A 23,822-nucleotide genomic window follows, 5' to 3' on the forward strand; every position below is an offset into this window, starting at 1 on the left:
GGGTAATTGTAATTTAATATTTTATAACAAATAACCAAACTAAAATTCTTATAACTAATCTAATCTTTTCGTTTAATTTTAATGTTTAAAAATCAATACAGAATTTCGATACTTTTAAGCTTATGACCTTTTGAATTTTTTTCATCGAAAAAACAGCATTGACACTTTTTTAGTTTATACCCCGTTGGTTGGTCAATGACAAACTAAAAAGTGACGAACTGTCACTATTTACACGGCACTCACGCAAACTATCAACACAAATGTTTGGTAGTGTGTGTGAACTCCGTGTAAAAAGGGTGTCAAACTAAAAAGTGACCCTGTTCGATTGACAACAGTTGGTGTCAAACCATCGGGGTTTGAGTGTTAAATCTCTTATTTATTCATAATCTGTACGAAATTTCGCAAGGTGGATTTTATGAAGTGTAGGTTGAATTTTTTGATGAACTTTTTAGGATTTTTATAAAAAAATCTGATATTTTGCAAAAATCCTAATATCTGACACAAAAAACTGTAGTGATGTTAAACGCCACACAAAATGTTGAACTCATATTGAAAATTATGAAAATCTGAGTAGTAAAAATCCACACAAAATTTCGTACACTTTTATATTGCATATTTAGAAAATTTGAGTAATTTCAAAAATACAGTATTTAGCGAATATATCAGTATTTTGAATATCTATACAAAGTTTACTGTGATAACAATTTTTCTATTTTTTTTAGTATTTTTAAAGTGAAAACTTAAGTAGATATTTTTTGGGGAAAAATTTCAACTTTTTTGAAAAAAATACTTTTAAAACATATTGAAAAAAATTGCAAAAAAATCATTTTTTACAGTTATTTTGCACAAATTGCTCTGATCTACTAAAAATCCGTATAAATTTAAAAAAAATCACAAAAAAGCTTTATTTATTGCATTTTTATAGAATTTTGAGATTACTAGTGTAAAACTGGGTGCAGAAAAGTTGTTTGCAAAGCGGCCTCAATTTAGAACTGTCAAAGTGGAACCAATTTACTGTTCGCAAAATGATACCAAGAAGTGGAAAGTATTGTAATCGATCTATAATTTATTTTGTCGCTGGTGTCGAGCTTTTGCGGTATTCGACGTAAACAAATCTTAAAAAGAGGGTAGAAATCGAGAATGGGTAAATTCGTCGCTAGCATTTCAATAAGCGCTATGTCTTAAGCAAAACCTACGTTTATGACGTTTTTTGAAATATGAGCGACGAATTATCAATGAATGGCACATGCCAAATAATATTGAATAATCTTACTTCAACATTATTATTGCGTTTTAAAGATACACAATCTCGGAACTTCGATACGGTTGTTCTTCTGATTCACAAAAATTCCACCCGCCCATCGATTAGTCTACGAATAAAAAAAGTGCGAAGCCCTTAATTTTTCAACGAAAATTTAAACATGAACAGATTTAAAAAAATCAAAACAAGTCATTTCCGCAGCAAAAAATATGTCACGCTTGAGCTTGAACATAGCCTTCCACTTTGTTTATGTTTACAGCTGTAGTGCAGATGTATTAGTTAGGAGCAGTGGGGAGCATTCGAAAATCACGTTACGCATTCTGTCTTTTCAGCACCCAGGTGTAAAATATGAGAAAATTAGAGTAGTTTTTTTTTTCGAAAAATAGGATTCGTGAAAAAATTAAGATTTCAGAAAAAAACAGTTTTTGATTTTTTTTTCTCCAAAAATACAGTATTTTTTCCCTTATCGCAATCGAACGAGCCACGTAGCCCAGTGGTAACGCATCTGCCTCGTAAGCGGTAGATCGGGGTTCAAATCCCGGCTCGGGCTAGAACAACTGGCAGGGTTGTTACGGACGGCGCGGATCGCGCGGATGGCGCGTTTCGCGCGGATAGCGCGGATTTGGCGCGGATTTGCTGGCTTAATTTGCTCAGGCGCGGATTTCGCGCGGATGACAATTTTGATAAATAAAATAATTAACTTTCAAGTTATAAAGAAAATTATTATCAGGAATTACTGTAATTTTTTTAAGTGCAAAAACTTCAATTTCTTAGAAGTTGTTACCGAAACAAAATTGATTTTTTCCGGAAATGTTTGTTTGTAATTTTTTAATATGAAACGTCGAAATAATCTACAAGAAGAGATAATTTTTGTTAAAGATTTTTTAAATAAATTTATTCTTACACTCAACTCATTATTAACATCTGATACGGGTTCTAAATATTCCATCTCTTATGAGTTTCAGGTTATGTTTTATCAACAATATGTATTGTTTATTTTATACTGGATACATTTTGATTTGATTCTTTTGAACCATATTTCAAGCTTTTCTATAGATATTCGGATTAAACAAAAAAAAATATTGGGGGTGCTCTGGTGGACGTATTGTGGTCAAATCCCAAATATGAGCAATATTGGACGGAACAGAAGCTGGCTTTCCGCCTTTGATTTTAGTTAGGATTTAACCCGTAGAAAGGTTTTTTTTAATTTACATGAAAAAATAAAAAGATCTAAATATTCAAATATGAAAGCTCCAACATTCAAAATTAAAAGTTCAGAAGTTCTAAAATTCTATTTTTTTAATTTTTATAGTTGTTAAATCCAAAAATTGAAAAATTCTGAATTTTAAATAGCCAACAATAAAAAAATCTAAATTTCTAAATAAAAAAAAATTCCAAAAAATCAGGAATTTAAAATATTTAAAAATCAAGAATAAATTCTCCAAATTTACAAATTTTGAAAATTGATAATAAAAACAATCAATGGAACAAAAACTTATAAATTCTCAAATAAAGTTCTTAAATTCTTAAATTCTTAAATTCTTAAATTCTTAAATTCTTAAATTCTTAAATTCTTAAATTCTTAAATTCTTAAATTCTTAAATTCTTAAATTCTTAAATTCTTAAATTCTTAAATTCTTAAATTCTTAAATTCTTAAATTCTTAAATTCTTAAATTCTTCAATTCTTAAATTCTTAAATTCTTAAATTCTCAAACTCTGGATCTTAATAAAAAGAACCGCAGAATTCTTAAATGCTACAATTTTTGTCACCATCATAGATTTCAGAAAGTCTGATAACTTTGGAGCATTTTTTAAGTAATATTTTAGGATTGAGAATTTTTTAGAAGAATATAATACAAATTTCGTGTCGAGCACGAACAGCATGTTTTTATCTAATCCTTAGATTTATGAATTTTCAAATCTTAATTTTTTTTCAATTTATTGATTTTTTTAATTTAAATTTTCAAATCCCTATTTGAATTTCTTTTTTGCTAAATTTATTGTTATGGCTTTTCTCTCTGGTTTAATTCATCCTAGCAAAAATAAATTTGATCATATAATTTTCAGCGTTTCAACATTCTGGGTCTTGAGATTAAGATAAAGCTATTCTGGATTTTAAATTCTATTTATTGAATACAACATAATTTTAACGTTTGTGGTTTTTGCGTTCCTTCCGACGGAACCCTTAATCATAAAACGATTTTAATTTTTGTTCTCAAATACTTTCATAAAAATTAAATTGTTGTGAAACTCTGTTGTATATTTGTCGCGCAAAATTATTTTTCCTATTATGGCGCGGATTTCGCGCGGATTGGGTTTTTGGGACGGCGCGGATTTGGCGCGGATTTTTTTTCGACTTCTCCGTAACAACCCTGAACTGGTGATCTTTTCCCTTCTGGATTCGATTGCTTAGTATCGTCACAAGCCGGACCTTATCATGACACCTTAGGGAGTCGCATTCCCTTTCTATGGAATGATAACAGTAAGTTAAGAAATAGTCACTGAATCCAGTTTGTAAATGCGGCCCGATACTCTTCATGAGTCATGGGAAATATTTACTTTGCTTTGCAAATTATGAAATGTCTTTCAAAAACACAATATTTGTGTTAGCATTTTTTAGCATTAGCATTTGGAGGACGCCCTACCACCGGAAGGCTCCACAACGCTTATCCCTCTGTTTGGTCTGGTTGTGTTAGACCCTCATCCGGAACAATAATCCAACACGGGAGATACCATGTCTTCATCTTTTGATGAGTGTGTAATACAGCCCAGGGCATAAGGGGGTCCAGGCCGGGTCCAAGCTATCCTCAGGGATATGAAGGATCGTTAGTAAACACCTATCTAAAGTGCGCAAGGACCCCTACGTCACCTTAGTGGTATAGATGTTTGTAGGGAGGTTTTGGACTCAATGTTAGTAGGAGAGGTAGAACCCTAGGATACACCTCGAAAGGCGTTGCGGGTTGGTTGTAACAGTATTCCTAATTCCAGTCTATGCTCACCAAGTCGCCATGGCCTAGTGGTTAGCATTTTTGCTTACCAATCCAAAGGACGGGGGTTCGAACCCCGCCTTCGGCGACTTTGATTTTTCGTTTATATTCAGCATTTCAAGTATTTCTATGTCCTTAACTTTCTCGATGGGAGCAGATGGGAATCGAACCCAGAACCATTCGCTTACAAAGCAAACACTGTAACCATTCAGCCACAGCTGCTCCATAACACAATATTTGTGTTATATTGAAAATTATAAACTAAAAATTTTCATCAGGCGAAAAACCATGCCTTTTGATGAAAATTTCAGTATTTTCAAAAATATTGTATTTGGTCACACCCCAAATCTGATACAAGTAACAATTCATAAATAATTACAGTTCCTTCTGGAAATCTAATCGCTGCCCCAGACTCAACACTCACCTCTGGCACACGACGTAACTGATGTGCGACTGATTCCTGCCGTGGAAGATGGTGCGCGTGGTCAGATCGAACGCCTTCACCGGCGGCATCGTCTGGAACTTGTACGAATCGACCGAGTACTCGACGTGCATTTGGAGGATCGCATAACCAACACCCTTGGCGTGCACGCGGACCGTACCCCACGCGTTTGGAATCTGAAACAGTTGATTGACCATTAGAAGGGATCTTGCGAAAATGTGGCGATCCTTACCTCCAAACTCTGCGCGGCAGCCAGGTTCCGATTTCCAATGTGCAGCACCTTGGACTCACCCGGCAGTGACGTCGCGTCGATCGTCACCGACAGGCTGGTCACGTCCGCGACGCGATTCTTCTTGCTGTACTCGCCCAGCGCCAGCATCACGATGCCGGTGTCCTGCGAGGAGGCCCACCCGCCGTCGGTCAGACGCTGCGAGTTGAGCCAGCGCACGATCGGTTCCACGATGAACGTTTCCTGGCGGGACACGTACGTGAGCAGGGCGTACGCCGTCGTCTCGATGTTCAGCGAGTCGTACTTGTAGGGGAGACGGGGCAGGCTGAAGTAGCGCTGGTTTTCCAGCTTGGTCGGCGGTTGCGGGACCTCGTCGTTACCCCAGTAGGAGAGATCGGCTGGAAGGAGAGAGAGGAAATTAGTTAGTTTTGACGGAAGCTCGATCATACGATGTGAACTTACCGATATTCCGCATCCTGCTGGCGAGAATCTTGAAGGCGTGCTCCGCCTGCGGCGCCTTCGCCTTGGCCAGCGCGTAACTCACGATCGAGATCTCGTACGGCGAGCCAAAGTCCTTGATCAGTCCGATGTTGCGCTCGATGAACTTGTACGCCTTTTGCTCCGCCAGGACTACGCTCGAACTGAGGCGCTGAAATCAAAATGATCATTAAAATTGGGATTTACGATCAAGTGATCGTAACAACTTACCCCGGAGATGTCTTTAACCGAGGACAGCGTGATCAGCACGTGTGCCGTCAGTGTAATGTTCTTCGATCGGATGATCTCGTTCTTCGGGTCGATGGACGACTGGTTGACCTTGCGATCGGGCAGCCACGTGACCTCCCAAAACGATCCGTCGTCCTTCTGATGCTGCAGGATGTAGTGGATGTTCTTCTGGATCACCACCGGGTCGATGTAGATGAAGTTTTCGTACTCGTAGAACGAAGCCTCGGTGAAGATGCGCGCGCAGTACGCCGTCAGCCAAACGGACGAGTCCGACTGGTTCCAGTCCGAGCGGAACAGCGAAAAAGATCCGTCGTCGTTCATGTAGCTGAGCTGCTTCTGGTAGCCAATGTTCATGTACTGGAAGGCGAGCTTCTCCGTCCGCTTGTTACGCTGCTTGATGTTACGCATGTACTGGATCGTGTAGAAGTTCGCGGCGAAGCTGAACATGTTCTGTTCGGCCGAGTCCATCGGAAGCGAGAGCAGTGAAGTGGCGTTGATCGGCATTGTGGGGAAGATCGCACCGACGACGTCTCCCACGACTGAGAGACGAGCCTTGTTCGATCCGAATACGTAGTAACGATCGATCTCGTACGGGATGATCGGCGTTTCCGTCACGTTGACGTGCATGTACTGCAGGAACTCGGCACGGTTACTCAAATCAAGCAGGATCGATTGGTGACGGTGCTGGACGAGGCCGTCCGGTTCGACGTTGATCTTGCGGCTGATTTGATGCGCTCCTAAAAGTGTTGAGGCGTGGATCGTAACCTCGATCTCGCCTAACCGGGTTGGCACGATCGGCAAGTACACGTTGGACGAATCTTGCGCGTTCAAGTAGATGTAGAATTGATGCTCTCCAAAGGACGTCCTCGGGTTGTACGATCGTACGATGCCGTCTTCTTCCACGTGGATGAACTGATAGTCCGGAGAGCTGTGCAGCACAACGGTGACTTCAATGTCCACCGTTTGGTAGTTGAACACGGCCACACGAATACCGACCTGTTCGCCCTGTCGACAAACCGTCGGCATCTCCAGGTTGATGAAGAATGGCTGAACACCGACGTACTCGATCGGTTTCCGGATCATTCCGTATCCGAGGCTGGAACTTACGCCGAAAGCGGACACGATCCACAGCGCCGGAATCTGCGGCACCTCCAAATTGAAAATGAACCTTCCATGCGGCCCGATGTTGATGTCCTTCCACAGCCACACGTTCTGGTAGTGTCTCAGGATCCTGTTGAACCGATACTTGCGGAAATCCGTCAACATGGTGCTGTTCCGATCGTCGCAACCCGCCTCATCCGTCCCATCCTCACAGTCAAAGTACCCGTCGCATCGCTTGTCACTTCGGTAGCACCTTCCGTTCAAGCACTCCGTATAGTTCAACGCAGGATCGCAAGTCATCGGTCGTCTCGGAACAATTCCGTCCGTAAACACGACCAACCCAGCAAACTCGAACGTCCGATTCGCATCAATTCCGAACGTCGAACTCGGGTAGTACACCAACTCGTCCGGATCTCCCTCGTGCGAGATCCACGTCTGCTTGAACGTCCCATTCGTCTGCTCATCAAACGACGCCATCTTGGTGATCACGTTCGCGTAGCTCAACTCGTTACCCGCCTGCATCGTGTAGAACGCATTGTCAATTCCGGAAAGCCCCACGTACGATCCCGGCTCGCCATAAATCGCCACCTCAACCTTCTCCCCCGTCCGCGCCTTCCGATTGTTGATAAACACGGTAAAGTTATTCCGCGAGATCCCGTTCACCGGGAAGGTCAAACTGTCCGCGATCACCCGACCGTACCGTCCAATGTGCCACACCACGATCGTCGCCGCCGGGGCCATCTCGGCACTCAGCGTGATCGACATCGTGCGAACTCCACCGCTGATGATCTCCTGCCCCGTAACCAGCACGATTCCCTTCGACATGACGATGTAGTGGAAGTCCTTGATGTAAAAGTTGCTCTGCACGTGGAAGATCATGTACTCGCCCACCTTGGCGTCCTTGGTGCTGCTCGAAACCTTCAAGTTGTGATTGTTCGGCGAAAAGTGCGACAACATCAGCAGCTCCGCCGTGGCGCGTTCGCCCGACGGGTGGATGTAACTAGCCGAAAGTCGCATCGACTGGATCTCGTTCAGGAACTCATTGGTGGTCTTCGTGTTCTCCAGGTTAAGATCGTTCCGCAGATCGACCTTCAGCTCCCAAACCCCTGGCTTGTCCGACATTTGCAGCTCCTTCGGTTCGAACGTGTTTCGACCTCCACCGCTACGACTGTCGATCGTACCGGAGATCTCCATCCGGCCCGGGTAGAACGGATCGATCGGCAGAGGCGACCCGTCGTGGTACTCCGCGATCAAGTACACCGTAAACGGCATCGACGGTTTGAAGACTTGCGGTGAGTTGCCGAGGAACGCGATCCGGATTGAGCTGTTGAAGATGCGCGTCATGGCGTAGCCCTCGATCACCTCGTCGTAGAAGCGTTCGCCGACGCGGGCCGTGATGAGTACCTCCATGCCGGCCAGGTTGGTGGTGAACAGTTGGGACAGTTCCGACATCGGGAACCGGAAGTGGTACGTTCCGTTGAAGTAGCGCAGGTAGGGGAGCGTGTCCCGGTAGGTGTTGGTCCACGAGTCCCACTGGGCGTCCGTATCGACCGGTTTCTTCACCCAGAAGGGCCACTCTTCGTCAAAGTTGAAGTGTCGCTCGATCATGAACGAATCCTGGTAGTTGTTTGAAGGGTATCGCTGGTCGTACGGCTGGTTGTCTTGATTTAGTTGGCTTGTGAACTGCGTCTGGGCGTTGTACAGGTTTGGATCGGTCTTTTGTAGATAGAACGGCACGTTCGGGTCGTACTCGCGCCGATTTCCCGTGTTCCAAACTCGGTTCATGTGGTTGATCGCCTGCGGGTTCATCCAGCCAATCGGTCTGATCGTTGCTTTTAGCGTAAGGTTACCCTTTACCGGCGTTCCGTTGGTGAAATTGGCCATGATCTTACCGTGGATGTACGGATCGGTTTGGAAGAAGAACGCCGGCATCGTGACGTTCACCTCGAATCGAGTCTGGTAGTACTCCTCAACGGAGAAGGTCGTCTCCTCGACCTGACCCTGCGCGATCACCCGGATCTTCCAATCGCCGTAGATCGGTTGATCGGACAGTTTGTACTCCAAGCTGACCGAACCCAAGTTCGACTGCCGAGAAAGCCACCGCCGCATGATGTGCTCGTTCGGATCCAGCATGTAAACATCGACGGCATCGTCGTATCCCTTCAGCTCGGTCGTGATCGGGATCGTCCTGAAACGGATCATCTCACCCTGCATGTACACCGGCTTGTCCGTCTGGATGAAGATCGTCATCGATCGCTGCGAAAACGTCAGCCGCGTTTCGTTCACAAACACGTACCCCCCGAAAGTGTTCTCGTACGATCCCTCAACCCGCAGTTTGTACTCCCCTTTCACACTGGTCGGCGGAATCCGCATCAGCAGCGTCTCCGGCACGCCCACCTGAATCGACTTCAGCTCGTTGCTCAACTCCACACCATCGCGCGAAATACTGGCCCGCACCGCCATCGGATGCTGCGATTCGACCAGATTCACCGACACCTTGTAGATCTGCCCAGGTCGGACCATGCGCGAAGCCACCACAAAGTACGAAATCTCCTTGACCAGGGCGTTGTTGTTGAACAGGTCCAGGAACGAACTCCGGCTGCTACTGCCCGGCGAGTAGTTGAACCGACTGCGCGGCGTCGTCGAGAACCGCCCGAAGCTAAGGTCGCGCGGAGTGCTCGACTGGGTCGGTCCATCGCGATCGCGGCTCGGGTCGAACCGGTTGTCGATGCTGTTCGAGTCCAGCTGGCTCGTGCCACCGGGACCGTAGTAGTCCCGGTTGTTGTAGTTGGGGTTGCGAGGATCGCTACCCGCGGGCGGCGAGTTCCCCGGTTGGTACGATGGTCGAGCCCGGTTGAACGGGTCCAGCGGGTTGTATCGTGGCACATCGTTTGGGTTGTTGGACTGCGGTTGCTGCTGCGCTTGCGGTTGTTGGCCCCAGGTGGAACCGCTGAGACAGATCAGCAGCAGTACCGCACCCGACGCGATCGTCGGATGCCGTCTGCGTGCTGCCATGCTGCTGCCGTTACCGGCACGGGGCCAATTTTGGGGTCTGGAAATAAGGTAGAGAAGTCCGGAATTAATTTGATGTTCGAAGGGAAATATTTGTGATTGAATTAGCCAGTTACACCATCCCACTTACGAGACCAATTGATCGCGCTAACTACAATTCACGTTGACCTATGAACCTAAGCTTAATGTGCTGATGATCTGAACTCAGTGGTTCACAAACTTTTACAGTTCTTGTTCGGTAACTGGGCGCTTGATAATTGGGTTGTAGCCCACTTAAAAGACGACAAACGTCAAAAAACAAAAACAAACCAAAACAACCAAGGGGGAAGTGGATGCAAAAATTAAGTGTTATAAATAAAAAATATGTTTTAAGTTTTTATGAAATTTCAAGTCACAATTAAAAGAAACTTAAAAAGCTAGCTCTGGGCAAAAATTTCAGTATTTTTTTTTTAATTTTATTAAGTGGATATTATGCATCGGTGGTCCCCTCGGCATTTTTCGTTCAGCCCAGTTACTGAACCAGTACTGTATTTATTAAAAGGCATTTCAAACATTGATTTCAGTTTTAATTTGTTCAAATCTATACCAGGAACCACTGCCCCAAACCTATCCGATTGTAAGTGTCTGTACTTAAGCCACACTATGTAGTCATTCCTGCCCTAAACAACGCTCTGCTAGTAGTCACGAGACGAATGATTCATTCAATTACTCTGTCTAACGACGACTACGGCAGAAGCTGAACTACGCCCAGCAATTTAAAACCGGCTTCTCTCCTGCTCCAACTTCTCCGTCTGGTGCTGATGTTCGCCAATACGTCACAATAGTGAATTTTATTTTCTGTTTTGCATGCAAACGGACAACATTCCGCTTTACTGCCGGTTGACCCTCCCGTATTTGATCGGCACACACGGCTTTGAACTTCAAAAAACACGTTGTCCAACACAAATGTCCATTCACTCCCAATAAAGAGGAAGAAGATCGTCGTCGTCGGCGTTGACAGTTGCAATTGGGGGGGCGATCCATTGTCAGGCCACACGCGCTTCCAACGGTTTGTTGATGGTGATATAATGGATTTCGGGCCCAATTCTATGGGTCGAAAATTTGAAACTGAATGAAAGACAAAATTAATTTATCATGCCACAGTAGGTCGAAAAATTGTAGCGATTTGGTGCGGTGCCCAACCGGGAGACGTGGAAATAATAACAGAGCTTAGTCCCGCAGGAGTCGGTTCAATTTCCGTTCTTGGATTTAATGTGTAATTCTGTCGGTGCAAACTCCGGCCGGAGATATGCTAATTTAATTTACTTCCTCGGTTAAGCAGTGTGGGTAGGAAGAAAGAATGATTAATTTTCATTGGGATTGAGATATTTTTCTTCAGAACTGAGAAAGACTGTACAATAAATCTGTGACTTGAATGGCAATAGGGTCCTTAAGCCTTATGTCAATTTTGATGTAAAACGGTAAAAAACACGAAATCATTCCATTTCCGATCACCTTTTTTTTTCATTTAAATGCAAAAAAAAATAAATTGACAAGACAACAAGCTGTCAAGTAGGATGCTTTCTGTCAAGAAGCGGCATTTCAGAATGTGCTGTAGACATTGTTGCCAGCGATTTTCTGCACTTTTAGTGCAATAAATGGCAACAATGACAAGCGATTCGAAGAAGAAGATCAATAAAAACAAAACGCACTGTATGGGATTTGACAGCGCGCATTTGCTGAAAGTACGGCGCGTCGTTCCGAGGCTGGTAACTATGCCGCGTGTCTTTTCGAGCAAAACACGCAATACTCAGAAACATAAGCTTTATCGTTGTGAACAGTTATATCAGTAATTTAAGCTTAATTTTAGAGGGCCCAATTCGTGGACTTCTTGTGAAAAAAGCCTTCAAAATCTTAGCTATGTTTATTTCGGGTCATCGATAGTTTCCAAGATAACGCGATTTGATAAATTAAAGTTAATTAAATTAAATTGGAAAAAAAAACTTTTGTATCATTAAATTTGATTTTCAAGACGCTATCTCAGCAGTCTCATCAACAATGGCAATGTAAGAAAATAAAATTATAGAAAATTTCTCAAGATTTTCGTGCGGAATGCTTTTCCGTCATGATTTTTTATAAGTTGCAAAAAATATACAATTAAAAAACACCTTAAAATCTCTATGACTTGAAAACGCTACACTTTATCCAAAAATGTGTAAAGTCATTTTCGATTTAAAATTTAAGTTTGCATCTCAAAGTGATTATTAAAATATTGTTTGACAATAAAATCGTTTTTTTTTTTCAAGTGGCTTAGAGTTGCAACCAGATTTATATTTCCAAATTTCCGATTTTCAGGTTTTCAAACAAGACGAAAAGGAATTTTGCCGAAAAGTTTTTGCTTAATATTTTAATTTCTTATGAAAGCTAGGTAGCACTATTTGTGAACAAACTAATTTTTGGTTGGTTTTCAATTCAAATTTCCGTTCAATTTTTCCAAACTCAATATCAAAAATAACTTCATTTAGTTAGAAATGTAAATTACAACTCTTTGAATATAAAAAGAGCCAGAAAAATCTACATTCACCTTAAAATCGTTTTTTTCTGATCGACTTTGTATCTTCGGCAAATTTTAGGTTTTGATGAACAGAATTCCAAAAAATATTGAAGTCTTAAAAATAACCCGTTTTTTGATGTTTTTACCTTGCAAACGGAAATGCGCGAAATAATCATTTTTTATTTATTTTTTAAAGTTATAACAATTACATGTTAATATCGTTTTTCTTTTTGTTTATTTTTGTTGTGTTTTTTGATATACCACCATGAACATTTATTTATTTTCTCAGCAATTCTAAGAAATATTGCCAAAAACTGTTATGTTATGTCCACCAAAAGTTTCACCTTGTTCATTTTTAAAAATTAATTTTGAAACATGTTCTTAAAATAAAACCATAAGTTCATTCAATTTTTCATTGTGTTCACAGATATAATACTGAAAAAATTATATTGAATCATTAAATCTGCTGATACCCAAATAAAAAATATTAAAAAAATAATGAAAAAATGCCTGTTTAGAGAACTTAAGTTTTAGTGTAAATAAATCAAATATCGAGAGGTTTTTGCCAGCTAAACTATCTTTTTGAATGATCCTAACTTACAACTTTGCAGAAGACATCAAATCGATCAGAAATCACAACCCAAGATACCAATTTTTAGATATATAAAATTGTTTGAAGTATTTTATGGAAGACTTGCCTCATGGCTTCTTTTGTCATAGGGAATGCATGGACAAATTATCAATTAAATTAAGAATTACAAAATAAATGTCTCGAAAAAAATGCTTTGTTATAGAACATTTTTAAAGTATTTTACAATAACATTTCAAACGGGCCAAAGAGTAGTGCGGTGCCTGTGGGGACGCGCAGTCCTGTTTTTTTCGTGTTATTTTCCGTCTCTTTTGTGTCGCTGTTCGAGTGCATGGGGTGATTGGCCATTATAATTAAATAATGGCATCAGTAGTGCGGTGCCTGTGGGGACGCGCAGTCCTATTTTTACGTGTTATTTTCCGTCTCTTTTGTGTCGCTGTTCGAGTGAGTGCATAATTGGCAAAGGGAGCGCGTGGTCGTAAAAAATATTCGGAGTGAAAAGTGATTTTTTTTGTGTGTGCCTTTTGTTTCACATTTTTGTCGTGAATTGTGTGCTGCGAGGAGAAGATTACCCTCTGAAAATGCAGCGTCATCAGTGCATAATTGGAAAACGGGAGCACGTTTTGTGATTTTCAAAGCCCTTCCTATATCATCGTTGATCGGAAGGCACGGCGTCGGGTGGACTGTGTTTAAATTTTTCGAATAAGGTTTTATTTTTTTGCGGTGAAAAAGCCATTTCTATATAATGAACGAAAGACGCACTGACAATTTGGATCGTTGAGTTAATAGTGGAGCAAAATAACTGTGTGTGAGTGAGTTTGTGTGTTAACCAGAAAGACCTTCCCATAGCATCGTTGCTCGGAAGGCTCGCCGACGGGTCTGTTATGAAAGTCCTCCCCATAGCGTCGTAGCTCGGGAGGCATCGAAAAGCCAATACCTTATCCTACTAACCCAAAAAAAAATTAATCACGTGATGCTTGAAGGAGATGCTGTGGATTCAACGGTCTCAAGCGGTATCAACAAGTATATAGCGAAAAACTATGTGCTTGATGAGTCTGCAACTTCAACTATCGGACTAACATTCCTCCCTTTCGTTGAACTGCAGGCTTCTTGGGAGGGCGTCGGTATTGACTAATAAAGTAGGGATCTTCAGAGGTTAAACAGTGAACGGATGGTTGGCTCCCACTGATCATTTTTGATTCATTGTTTAACTTCAGCTGATCTGTCAATAACGGAGTAGCAGCTCATTGGCAGTCAACCATGCTCATGCTCATGCTCATAACATTTCAAACGGGCCAAAATGTAGTTTTATTGCGTATCGTTAGATAAAAAAAAACAAAAATAATTTAAATTAATTTTTCATAAAAATTTACTTATTTTACAACATTTGTTGAATGAATGAATGGATATTTTCAAACTGTTCGATTTATTACATTTTTAATTTCTCTTTTAAACTTTGCTCCAGAATGAATCCCTCATGTGTTACGAGTCCATACATTTTTAATTTCAATCAAAAGTTTTATCCACTTTTCCAATTTACTGTTATCTATTTCCCGAAACCAAGCCAGGCGTGCCTGTTCCAAACGTCCTGTGACGTGATGCTAACGATAATGCCAAAAAGATGAAGATTGATCAACCGTACGACCCTCCAGAGAGAAGCACAGACCATCGAACACTAATCTCCTTCGAAGGCACGTTAAACTTGATTGACATTTTTGCCACGCTCACACTTGCCACGCAGCCCGAAAAAGTCATAAACACTTTACTCATCGCCACACGCAACACCCACCCTATTCACTGTCCAAAAGCAGTGGCGATTGTGTTGTTTTGTAATGTTTTATCCAGTAACAAACACATTTTACACACACCGAATTAGAATTGGGAAGGAGGGGGTGTCAATGCGCAATGATGGCCCTCATAAATTCCCGGCAACCCCTCGCTCAGATCGCTCGCTCTAATCCTACTTTTATAGCGTTGTGGGCTTCTCGAAGGATCATATTTCCATTGTTTCAATCTTCTGCCACCTAAGAGTGTTGGCTATGGTCACTGAGTTTTACGACTTGGTCAATGGAAAAGTTTGAAATTCATCCAGATGGTGCTGAACGCTAAGGGATTACCTCTTGGATAGCCTACATAACTTTGGCAAGGATAGAATAGTGGCAAAGTTTTGCACAGTGAACTTAATTCATGTTTTTTTTTATTTTCTAGAAGATTTTTTTTATTTAAAAAAATAAAAAGGAATGATCAAAACTTTATACACAACATTAATAAAAAACACTTTAGAGAAAATTACCCAAAGTCTAGAATTTTAACCACTGTTCAAATTTAAAAGTAGGGAAATCCGGCCACATGTTGTGGGTGCCCCGAGGGCACGAGCAGAACCCTCTTCCGAAGACAGGCAGGCCCTCTTCTCTTCTTGTAGTGGGTAATCTAATTTCCAAGATTTGTGTGACGATTATGCTGCCGCCAGATCCGTCTTGTGTGTTCTTTTGGGTAAATAAGTTAGGAAAAGAGGGAGGATTGAGGAATGCTTACTGGAGGTGTGGAAATGAAAGAGAGAGTTTTGCAATATTTAATCACCACAGGAGTAACCAATTTTCGAAAACATTGGTAGCAGGAAGTGAGGGGAAATTGTAGGGGGAATCTCAAGGCGAAAGAGTTTTGTTGAAGACGTGTGATGCTGGGAATGTTGGAATTTTATTTTGAGGATAAAATGTAAGAAAAAATTGTATACAATTCATAAACTTTATTAAAGAAAACTAAATGCATAAGGTCAACTGCTATCGCTAAAAATGAATTTTGTAAAGCTTTATCATTAAAATGTTGTTTAAACCTCTACTGCCCACATCTTATTTTCGAACATTTTTTTCAATTTTTTGCTTGTGTTTCACATTGTCTGCTCTAGAAATAATGCGTTGAGGAATACATACTCAATTATCCGAAGGCCCCAGAAAAAAATCAGTTCGACTAATCGAATCCAAAAAAAATTTTTTTCGTTGTCTAATTTTTAGTGCTTAAGCTTGAGTGTAACCAATAAACTACTCTAATTTTCAGTTTAGGCGTCATCCATAAAGAATGCCACGCTGAAATCGGCCAAAATTCTAAATCATTTTAGAGTAGTTTACGGGTCACACTAAAGCATTACAATGAAACATAAGACAGCGATTTTTTTTTTGTGGTTCGATTATCCGAATATGTCCGAGGCCTTCGGATAATCGAGTCTGGACTGTATTTGAATGGAATTTTATGTCAAACATCCATGTGTAAGTAAATTCACCGTTCCAAACAAAAAAATATTGAAAAAAGTTACTTTTCGATACCAGTGCTGAAAAGTAGAACTTTTCAGCACTGGTATTTAATGGTGTTAATTTTCCATTTTGTTTTTTTTTGGTAGAGAAAAGTAGGCCTTTGCGTTGCTCGAGAATGACTGGAAAAGTAAGTAGTTTCACGACGGAACTGCAAAAAAAAAAAAAAGATTCAATAAATCAAATCACTTTCAAGCCAAATTAATAGCACGAATGCATGACCAATGTTTGATCCAGTTCACAGCATATGGAGATCAAAACTGTACGAACTCTCATGTGGATATATGCGGAATCAATCGCCGAGATTCGTTCCAGGATTAGCTACAATCTGTTCGTGCTGAGGATGCACCATTATCGACGGCACGTGCCACGGCACGGCATCCATCAAAAGGTTGGCAATCGCACCAACCAGACATTTGCGGACGGAAGCAAGGGAGAACTTGACCTAGAACCGGGTGCCGCCACCGGTATGATTGATAGTTTTGCATGGGACATGTCGCTGACAAAGATTAGGAACAGCTGCGTTCGGTGTAGTTGCATCAAAAAAACTAGTTCAAAACACACAAACCTGGCACCCCTTTCGGGGTCTTCTTTCTACCTCAATCAGATCTACGCACACAGCATAACCACTTATCGTATTTGTATTAGCACAAGGCCGGGGGGAAAACCCTATTATTGAATTAGACATGAAGGCAAATACTCTGTGCGCGGTGCGCTACCGAACATCCGCACTTCCTGATACAGTTTTTCAACCTTTCCTCCTCCGGCCGGGCACCCTCGTCGTGAGATACATGAACTCGGGAAAATCCCGTTGATAACCTTTCTGGTGAAGCACGTGGATGATGATGCACCCTGCTTCACTTCAGGGGCGAGGGGAAAAGTCTCTGCCAACTCACCGTGATTGCCGTCGAAACGGAATCGACGCATGGAAATAGGATTAACCGGGACAAATGGGGTGCCGCTGCCGAAAGCTGGCCCTGCAAGCATAAATCACTTGAAAACAATTGGATAAAAACATACATTGCGGACGAAAGATGAGCGGAAGCACCCCTAAAAGGAAACATTTTCGGGTGCTCTACTTTCTGTGGGTGAACAGACGAACGGCAGACAGAACATTTGAAATTGGACGAAAGTAGTATGATCCGCAAATTATGCGGCTCGGCACATTTTCCACACATGCACCTTTACTATACATGCACGACATGTTCGCTTCCCATCATTATGCGATGAAAGTTGACGGGGGGAGTGAGCAGTTGAAAGCATTTTGAATTTGTGGTGAATTTGTATCTTCCTTCTTGCAACAGATGGCCGATGGGGGTGAAAGTCGAGTTGGCAGTTGTAATTACTGTAATTTTACAAATTCTAAACAAATGCATGCTTTCACATTCGGGGTTGACAAATAGTTTCTTTAAATTCTTTTGCAAGCAAAATTAGAGAATTGTCCTTTGTTCGCCGGTTTTTTTTATGCTGTTGAAGAGAAAAGGTAAAACAATGTGCTCAGTTCCAATAGGACTTTTAAAAAAAAATTCGTGGAAATTTCACTGAACGTGCCAAATGCTAAAATAACGTATACAATCACACTATCTTAGTGTAAAAATAATACGAAAAAAATGGCGAAGAAACGCTTTACCGAACTGTTTATGGAAATTTCACTTATATTCAGAATATTTTAAATGACCTAAAAGTAATAATAAATGCATTTGTTTTTAGTTGCTTGCTCTTCTGTTATCACTGAACATTTTAAATTACCTTGAAAAAATATTGTTTCTGTTTCTAAAAAAATATTAATGTATTATTTTAGAGATTTTTTTTCTAATTTGAAGCAAAAGTATCCATTAATGTTTTATACCTTTTAACAGATTAATGCTACTTTGAATTATTTTTTGCAAAATATCGATAAGGCCGTTGCAAATATTTATCAAAGTGTATGTCGCCCCCCTTCAAAATTATTGGTCCAAAAACAGGGGGCCAAAAAAATAAAAAAAAAACTAAAAAATGTCAATGAAAATAGGGAGAGTTCTTTTATAACGTAACGCAAAAAAATGGATTTCTCGACCCCCTCCCCCTCCCCCCCTCGTGACAAAATTTCCATACAAAATTAAAAAAAAAAGTATGGAGCGTTACACGGCCTTGAACACGCTTCAACTCCCCTCCCCCTCTCCCCCCCAACTACGTTACGTAATAAAAGAACGCTCCCATAGAAGTGTGTTTCATATGTTTAAAAAACCTCTTAAAAAAATACTATGGATTTGTTAAATTTGTTATTTTTATGCATTGGTTTCAGAAATTCGTCGAGTTGTGGAATTTCACGAATTTTACGCTGTCCGCGAAATCGTGAAAATTCACCAACCCCACTTATATCTTATAAGGAGCCATCCATTAACCACGTGAAATCTTTATTTGAAATTTTGTATATCTCAAGAATAAAATCGAATTTTAAGAAAGTATTTGATTGATTAACTCAATTTGGCACAAAATGCACATGCGACAAGATAGCACGACCTCGGCAATTTGGTGATCAACATTTGATCGACTGTTGTTTGCACTTTGGGGGGCTCGGTAATCAATTATTTGTTAGCAATCCTGAACAATCTTGTAGAGTTCCACAAACTTTACCAATTTTTGAGGAAACATCTAAGCAACCTTCAAAAATCAGCCATTTGATCGTATCAATTCAGGGTTAGGTTTAAGGGAAAAGTGACTTTAAAAACTCTTCAAAAACAAACAAGAAAATTTAGACCTAAGGGACAAAAGTTACAGCCATTTTAAGGTAAAAACGTTACTAAATCCACCTTTAGGTGGTTGGTGCCTGTAGTGTATAAATATATAAAGTGTATAAATAACACTTATTTTTATCCAAATATCTGTGATCCGGCCTAAAAAAAAGTGTATTAAAAACACTAAAGCACTTATAACTTATGATAGGGTTGTCAGATCTTGAATCTTTTGGGCTCGTTGGAATGTTCTTTTGATTACCTATCCAACGATGGGTCGCATGATAGATCCGGATAACTTTTTCATCAAAATATTTGAGATCCGGCATCAAAAAAGTGTATAAATAACACTAAAGTGCTCATAACTTTTGATAGGGTTGTCAGATCTTCAATGTGTTGGACGCGTTGGAAAAGTCTTTGATTCTGAGTCGATAGGTATACGTGAAGGTGGTTCTACGAGGTCGAATAAAGAAGTTCATTTTTCGAGTGATTATATAGCCTTTCCTCATTGAGGTGAGGAAGGCAAAAAGATGCAATTTTAGAACCCAAATATATCGATAAGAAAAAAATTAAGCCGCACTACAAATGCTGAAAAAATCTCAGGGGTATTTTTTTTTCTTTTAATTCGAAGCATCTTAATTTGAAAATGTCACCTTTTTCTAGTGAAACGTGTATAGGACCACCCAAACGACATCAGAAATTGTCCAACTAAATTTTTCCATGTAATTTTGCAAGCTGAATCTGAATCTTCTCTCAGAATTGAGCCAATGCCTTGCAATGCGTCAAAATATTAATTTTTGGTCATATGTTGTGTTTCTATGGGATTGTATTATGATTTGAGTTAGACAATTGCTTCGTTCAAAAAAATAAAATAAAAAAATAATAATACAGATTTTTGAAGGTTTGCTCAGTTGCTTTCTGTAAATTTGGTCGTAGAAGGCGTTGATTGCGAGATAACATTTTGGTGTCTTGCACAAAGTTGCTTGAAATAGCAAGCCTAAAAACTTTCTGGAAGATGAAAAGAATCCCAACATATTCCTGAAATGTAAGATTTTCAAAAACGCACTAATCGTATACCACCCTAATTTTCAACCAAGCTATTTTCACTTAATTTTTGCGATCTGGACCACTGTGCAATGTAAACCAACAAAAAAAAATTTTTGTCGGTGGAAAAAAACCAACTTCAATTTGTCAATAATTGTTTTCTTAATGTTTTTGACTTATGGTATGGAAACAAAAAAAAGTTATTCTAATTGTTTATTGCGTTGATTTCTTTTTTAAATGAAGCAATTAGATTTAATTCAAAACAAACCGATTTTACTTGACTCTAAATTGTCTTCAAAAAAATACAATACAAAACATTTCACTTGTACCCTTAGTACAACAGCACGTGACCCATCTTTTGCACAGTGAACTTGGCACTCCCTTCTCTAGCCCGACAGTACCTACATTCAACTCGACCTGACGGTACAAATTGGGCCGCTCTCTAGAGGAATTGTTGCGCAATCAATCATGCGTGTTATTAGTGTTCAACGTGGCATCGTGTGCTCATCTTCACTTACACACAGTTCCATAATCGTTTCCCCCTTTAGATTTGTCGATTCACTATTTACCGTGTAGAAGAATAAGACGAAAATGCCATCAATAACCTACAATTCGGTCCTAAAATGAAGCTTAGATTGCTGATATTATTGTTTACAGCTATAAAGCTTATTATTCTGAGTACAATGACCCTTCGTACGACCACAAAGAGTTTAAAATTGATTTTTAAATCAATTTTAAACGCGGTCCTTCTTGACAGAAAAGCTCCTACTTGACAGCTCGTTCCAAGGGAACCATAGTTGATCCATCGAAAAAATGTTGTCTTTTCAAAATTTATTTTTGCTTTAAAATGAAAAAAAGTGATCAGAAATGGTTTTTAATGGTGTTTTTTACCGTTGTACATAAAAATTTACATAGGGCTTTAGTACCCAATTCATCCGCTCGTAAGGGGGCGATTGTAATTGAGACATTAGTGCAAAAGTGTCGAAGTTTAAAATGGTTTCGATAGAGGGGGTACAAGCATTATTTCTGGTATAGACACTTTCTTTCTTCTGAATTTGAAACAAAATTCCTGACGAGGGACACGAGGAAAGCTCTAAACCTGCCAGCACCAGAAGATAATCCTTTTCCAATCCAAATTCAACGGGGGGCTTCCCTTAGGTTTCGATAATGATTATTTATTCACACTGCCCGTCGTCGCTTTCCCCTTTGGTAAGGTAATCCCGTTTGAGGGTTCAAAAGAAAGCAAACACGTGAAAAGCTGCTTCCATTGATGGCTAATAGCCAGTGTGCAGTGTTTGTGTGGACACTTTCCCCGATTGGCACCGGTGTGTGATGGGTAAATAACCCCTCCACTCTGTTGGTCGAGTGTTGGAGAATGGTTGACGAGGAAGAGGTAAGGGACCTGCAGTTGACGGGTATCTCTGTGCAATTGGGGTTGGAAATTCGATTGAACTTGTTTGTCTGAAGTACCTGACAAATTTGGATGGGAATTAATTTTAGAACATAATCAATGAATTGAATTTTAAACTTGTCCATTTGGTTAATGGCTTTTTTTTAAATTCAGTTTAATTTTGTTTATTTCAAATAATGTTCAAACTTCAAGGATAACGTCCTTCGCGGTCATTGACCTAAAATTATCAAACGCAGAATTTAATTCCCCCGGGGACGCCCGCTTTTCGGCAGTTTTGGCACAACATAATCGTTCTAAGCCTCCACATAAATCAACACTTTATGGCCCCCAGTAAATTTCGTCCTTTCACAAAACGGCACACCGTGGAAATGGTATAGCACCGGATTTTCCCCCAATGCAAATAAACTGTTGTCAGTTTCTTATCACAGCCATAGTCAAGCAAAAACGTGACTTTTCGAGGCTTGATCTACCGCGGTGAAAAGGGGAAAATCTAAACAAACAAAAGTTTAATTTTAGATGAGAACCGAAAAAAGGGTTTTCCAACAGTATCAATTTGGAGGAAATCCTTTGCTCAGTCAGGCTTCGCGACGCCTGTTGTGTTCTGCTTTGATAAGCTCCCCTCTTGATTGAAAACGGCAAAAAATTGATTCCAATTTCACACTTTTCTTCCACTTAGGGTAGGCAGATTTTATGGATGCATAAATTTGTTATGAAGATGTTAACGTTAGCTTTTTTATCTCTTTTCAACTTTTGTTGTAATTTTTCCAGCTGATTGCGTCACCTTTAAGTGTTATTTACTTTAAATTGGTTTTGGCACCACCTGACAACCATCCCCCACTAAAAGCCTCTCAAGGACACCAGCAAGAAAATTCCGTCACGTCCTTTTATCCTGCAAGAAAACTCGACTCGTCTTTCCAAATTACGTTTGTAATTACCGGTAGGTGCCACAGCAGGGGAGTTCATTTCCATCTCCTAGCGATGTCGAGAATTCCGCTGAATTTAAATTAAAATTTCCTCGCCACATCTAAAATATATCAGAGCTCGCACGCTGCTTGAAATACTTGAATTCGTCTCAAATTGATGAGCGTGCCGAAGGAAGGATTTGGACATGAAACAAGACACACGAGCGTGTGCTGTGCTATCGTGGAAGTCAAGCAGTGACCTGAAATTTAATTTCAAAATATATACACTTTCCCATTTTGAACGACGGTTGGTGCCGATTTTCATCCCCGCGAGGGGTGCTGACTTGAGAGGGAGGACTTGAAGTCGGTTTTTGGCTGAAATTAAACAGCATCCGGCGAGGCGGATGGTTTGGCAGGCAGTTTTGTGGATTTGAAAGTTTAGGGTTCATCAACCATTTTGCACCAACAAGAAGAATAAGCAGAATCTAAGGACTAGCGATTTTAAAGTAGTATTCGTTATCTGTTTGTTGGCCAAGAGTCAGATGTTCCATCGGGAAAATATTATGTGAAAATATTCTAAAAATTTCAAAATCAAGTTCAATATTTCTAAACGTTTAACAGAGGCGACGCGTGGCCAAAATGTTTACCTGTTCAAACAATCTTTTTAGTAATTTTCAAGTTTTTTAGCTCAATCACATTTAAAAAATATCTTTTATACATAATAAGAAAATATTAGATGATGTTAGCAATATTGTTGTGAGAACTGTTGATCACATGATTTTTATTGAAATAGTAACTCTTTCAAATTACAGCAATTATTATTCTTCAAGAAGTGTAAAATTGAAATGCTTTTTACATTGTAGTTTTCTATAATTAGCTTGTTTTGTAAATAAAAAAAACTAAATCAAAACTTGAGGCATAATCCAACCACAAGTTTTTCCCTGGAGTTTTCTTTAGAATGACTTCTCTTATGTTCCATTGGATTAGATTAGAGCAAAAAAAATTCTCACAAAAACGTTGTTATGGTTTTGTTTGAGCAACCTGCCAAAAATGTATGGAATTTCGTAATTTTTGTTCTCGTGGATCAAACTTACTTTTTGCCCAGGTATTTAAAAACGTAGATTTTTAAGAAACCCTAGATGTATGGGTATCAAAAGATCGGAAATTTTATGCCCTTTCCGATTCCACATAGGTTGACTTTTGAATCGTGGACCGTTTCGGATGCCGGCGGATTTTCCTACGACGTAATTCCGGGTTGGTACGAAATTCCAACGAAAAATCTATTCTATCGATACAAATACCCCCAAAACGGTGTTATACCCACTCCAAAATGTTTATTTAGCAATTCTATGGTAATATATTGACATTTAGTTGAATTGAAAGTTTGCAAAATTAAGTTTAGATAAGTTTTATATAGAATTTCCAGAGTTATATAAACTTTTATACTAAGTAGTTAGTAAACTTTATATTCAGTTCAAATTATTTTTTTAATCAGTCAAGGATGCCTATTCGGAGTTGGATGACTGGATTTATGGTGATTTGTCAACAAATAACATTATTTATGT

The 23,822-nt window shown here is 40.0% G+C and overlaps 1 protein-coding gene across 2 annotated transcripts in view; it reads right to left on the reverse strand.

Annotated features, from left to right (window-relative positions):
- LOC120416261 (CD109 antigen) overlaps positions 1 to 23,822 on the reverse strand; it is a 75,181-nt gene that overhangs the window by 6,581 nt on the left and 44,778 nt on the right. For both annotated transcript variants that reach the window (XM_052707200.1, XM_039577964.2), the window contains 4 exons: positions 5,629 to 9,799; positions 5,383 to 5,569; positions 4,924 to 5,318; positions 4,674 to 4,867 (listed from right to left, as the gene is read on the reverse strand). In XM_052707200.1, coding sequence (XP_052563160.1) covers positions 4,674 to 4,867; positions 4,924 to 5,318; positions 5,383 to 5,569; positions 5,629 to 9,762 — 4,910 coding nt within the window. In that variant the 5' untranslated portion in view covers positions 9,763 to 9,799. The remainder of the gene's footprint in view (positions 1 to 4,673; positions 4,868 to 4,923; positions 5,319 to 5,382; positions 5,570 to 5,628; positions 9,800 to 23,822) is intronic.

The sequence above is a fragment of the Culex pipiens genome, chromosome 2, assembly GCF_016801865.2.
Source record: "Culex pipiens pallens isolate TS chromosome 2, TS_CPP_V2, whole genome shotgun sequence".
NCBI lineage: Eukaryota > Metazoa > Arthropoda > Insecta > Diptera > Culicidae > Culex > Culex pipiens.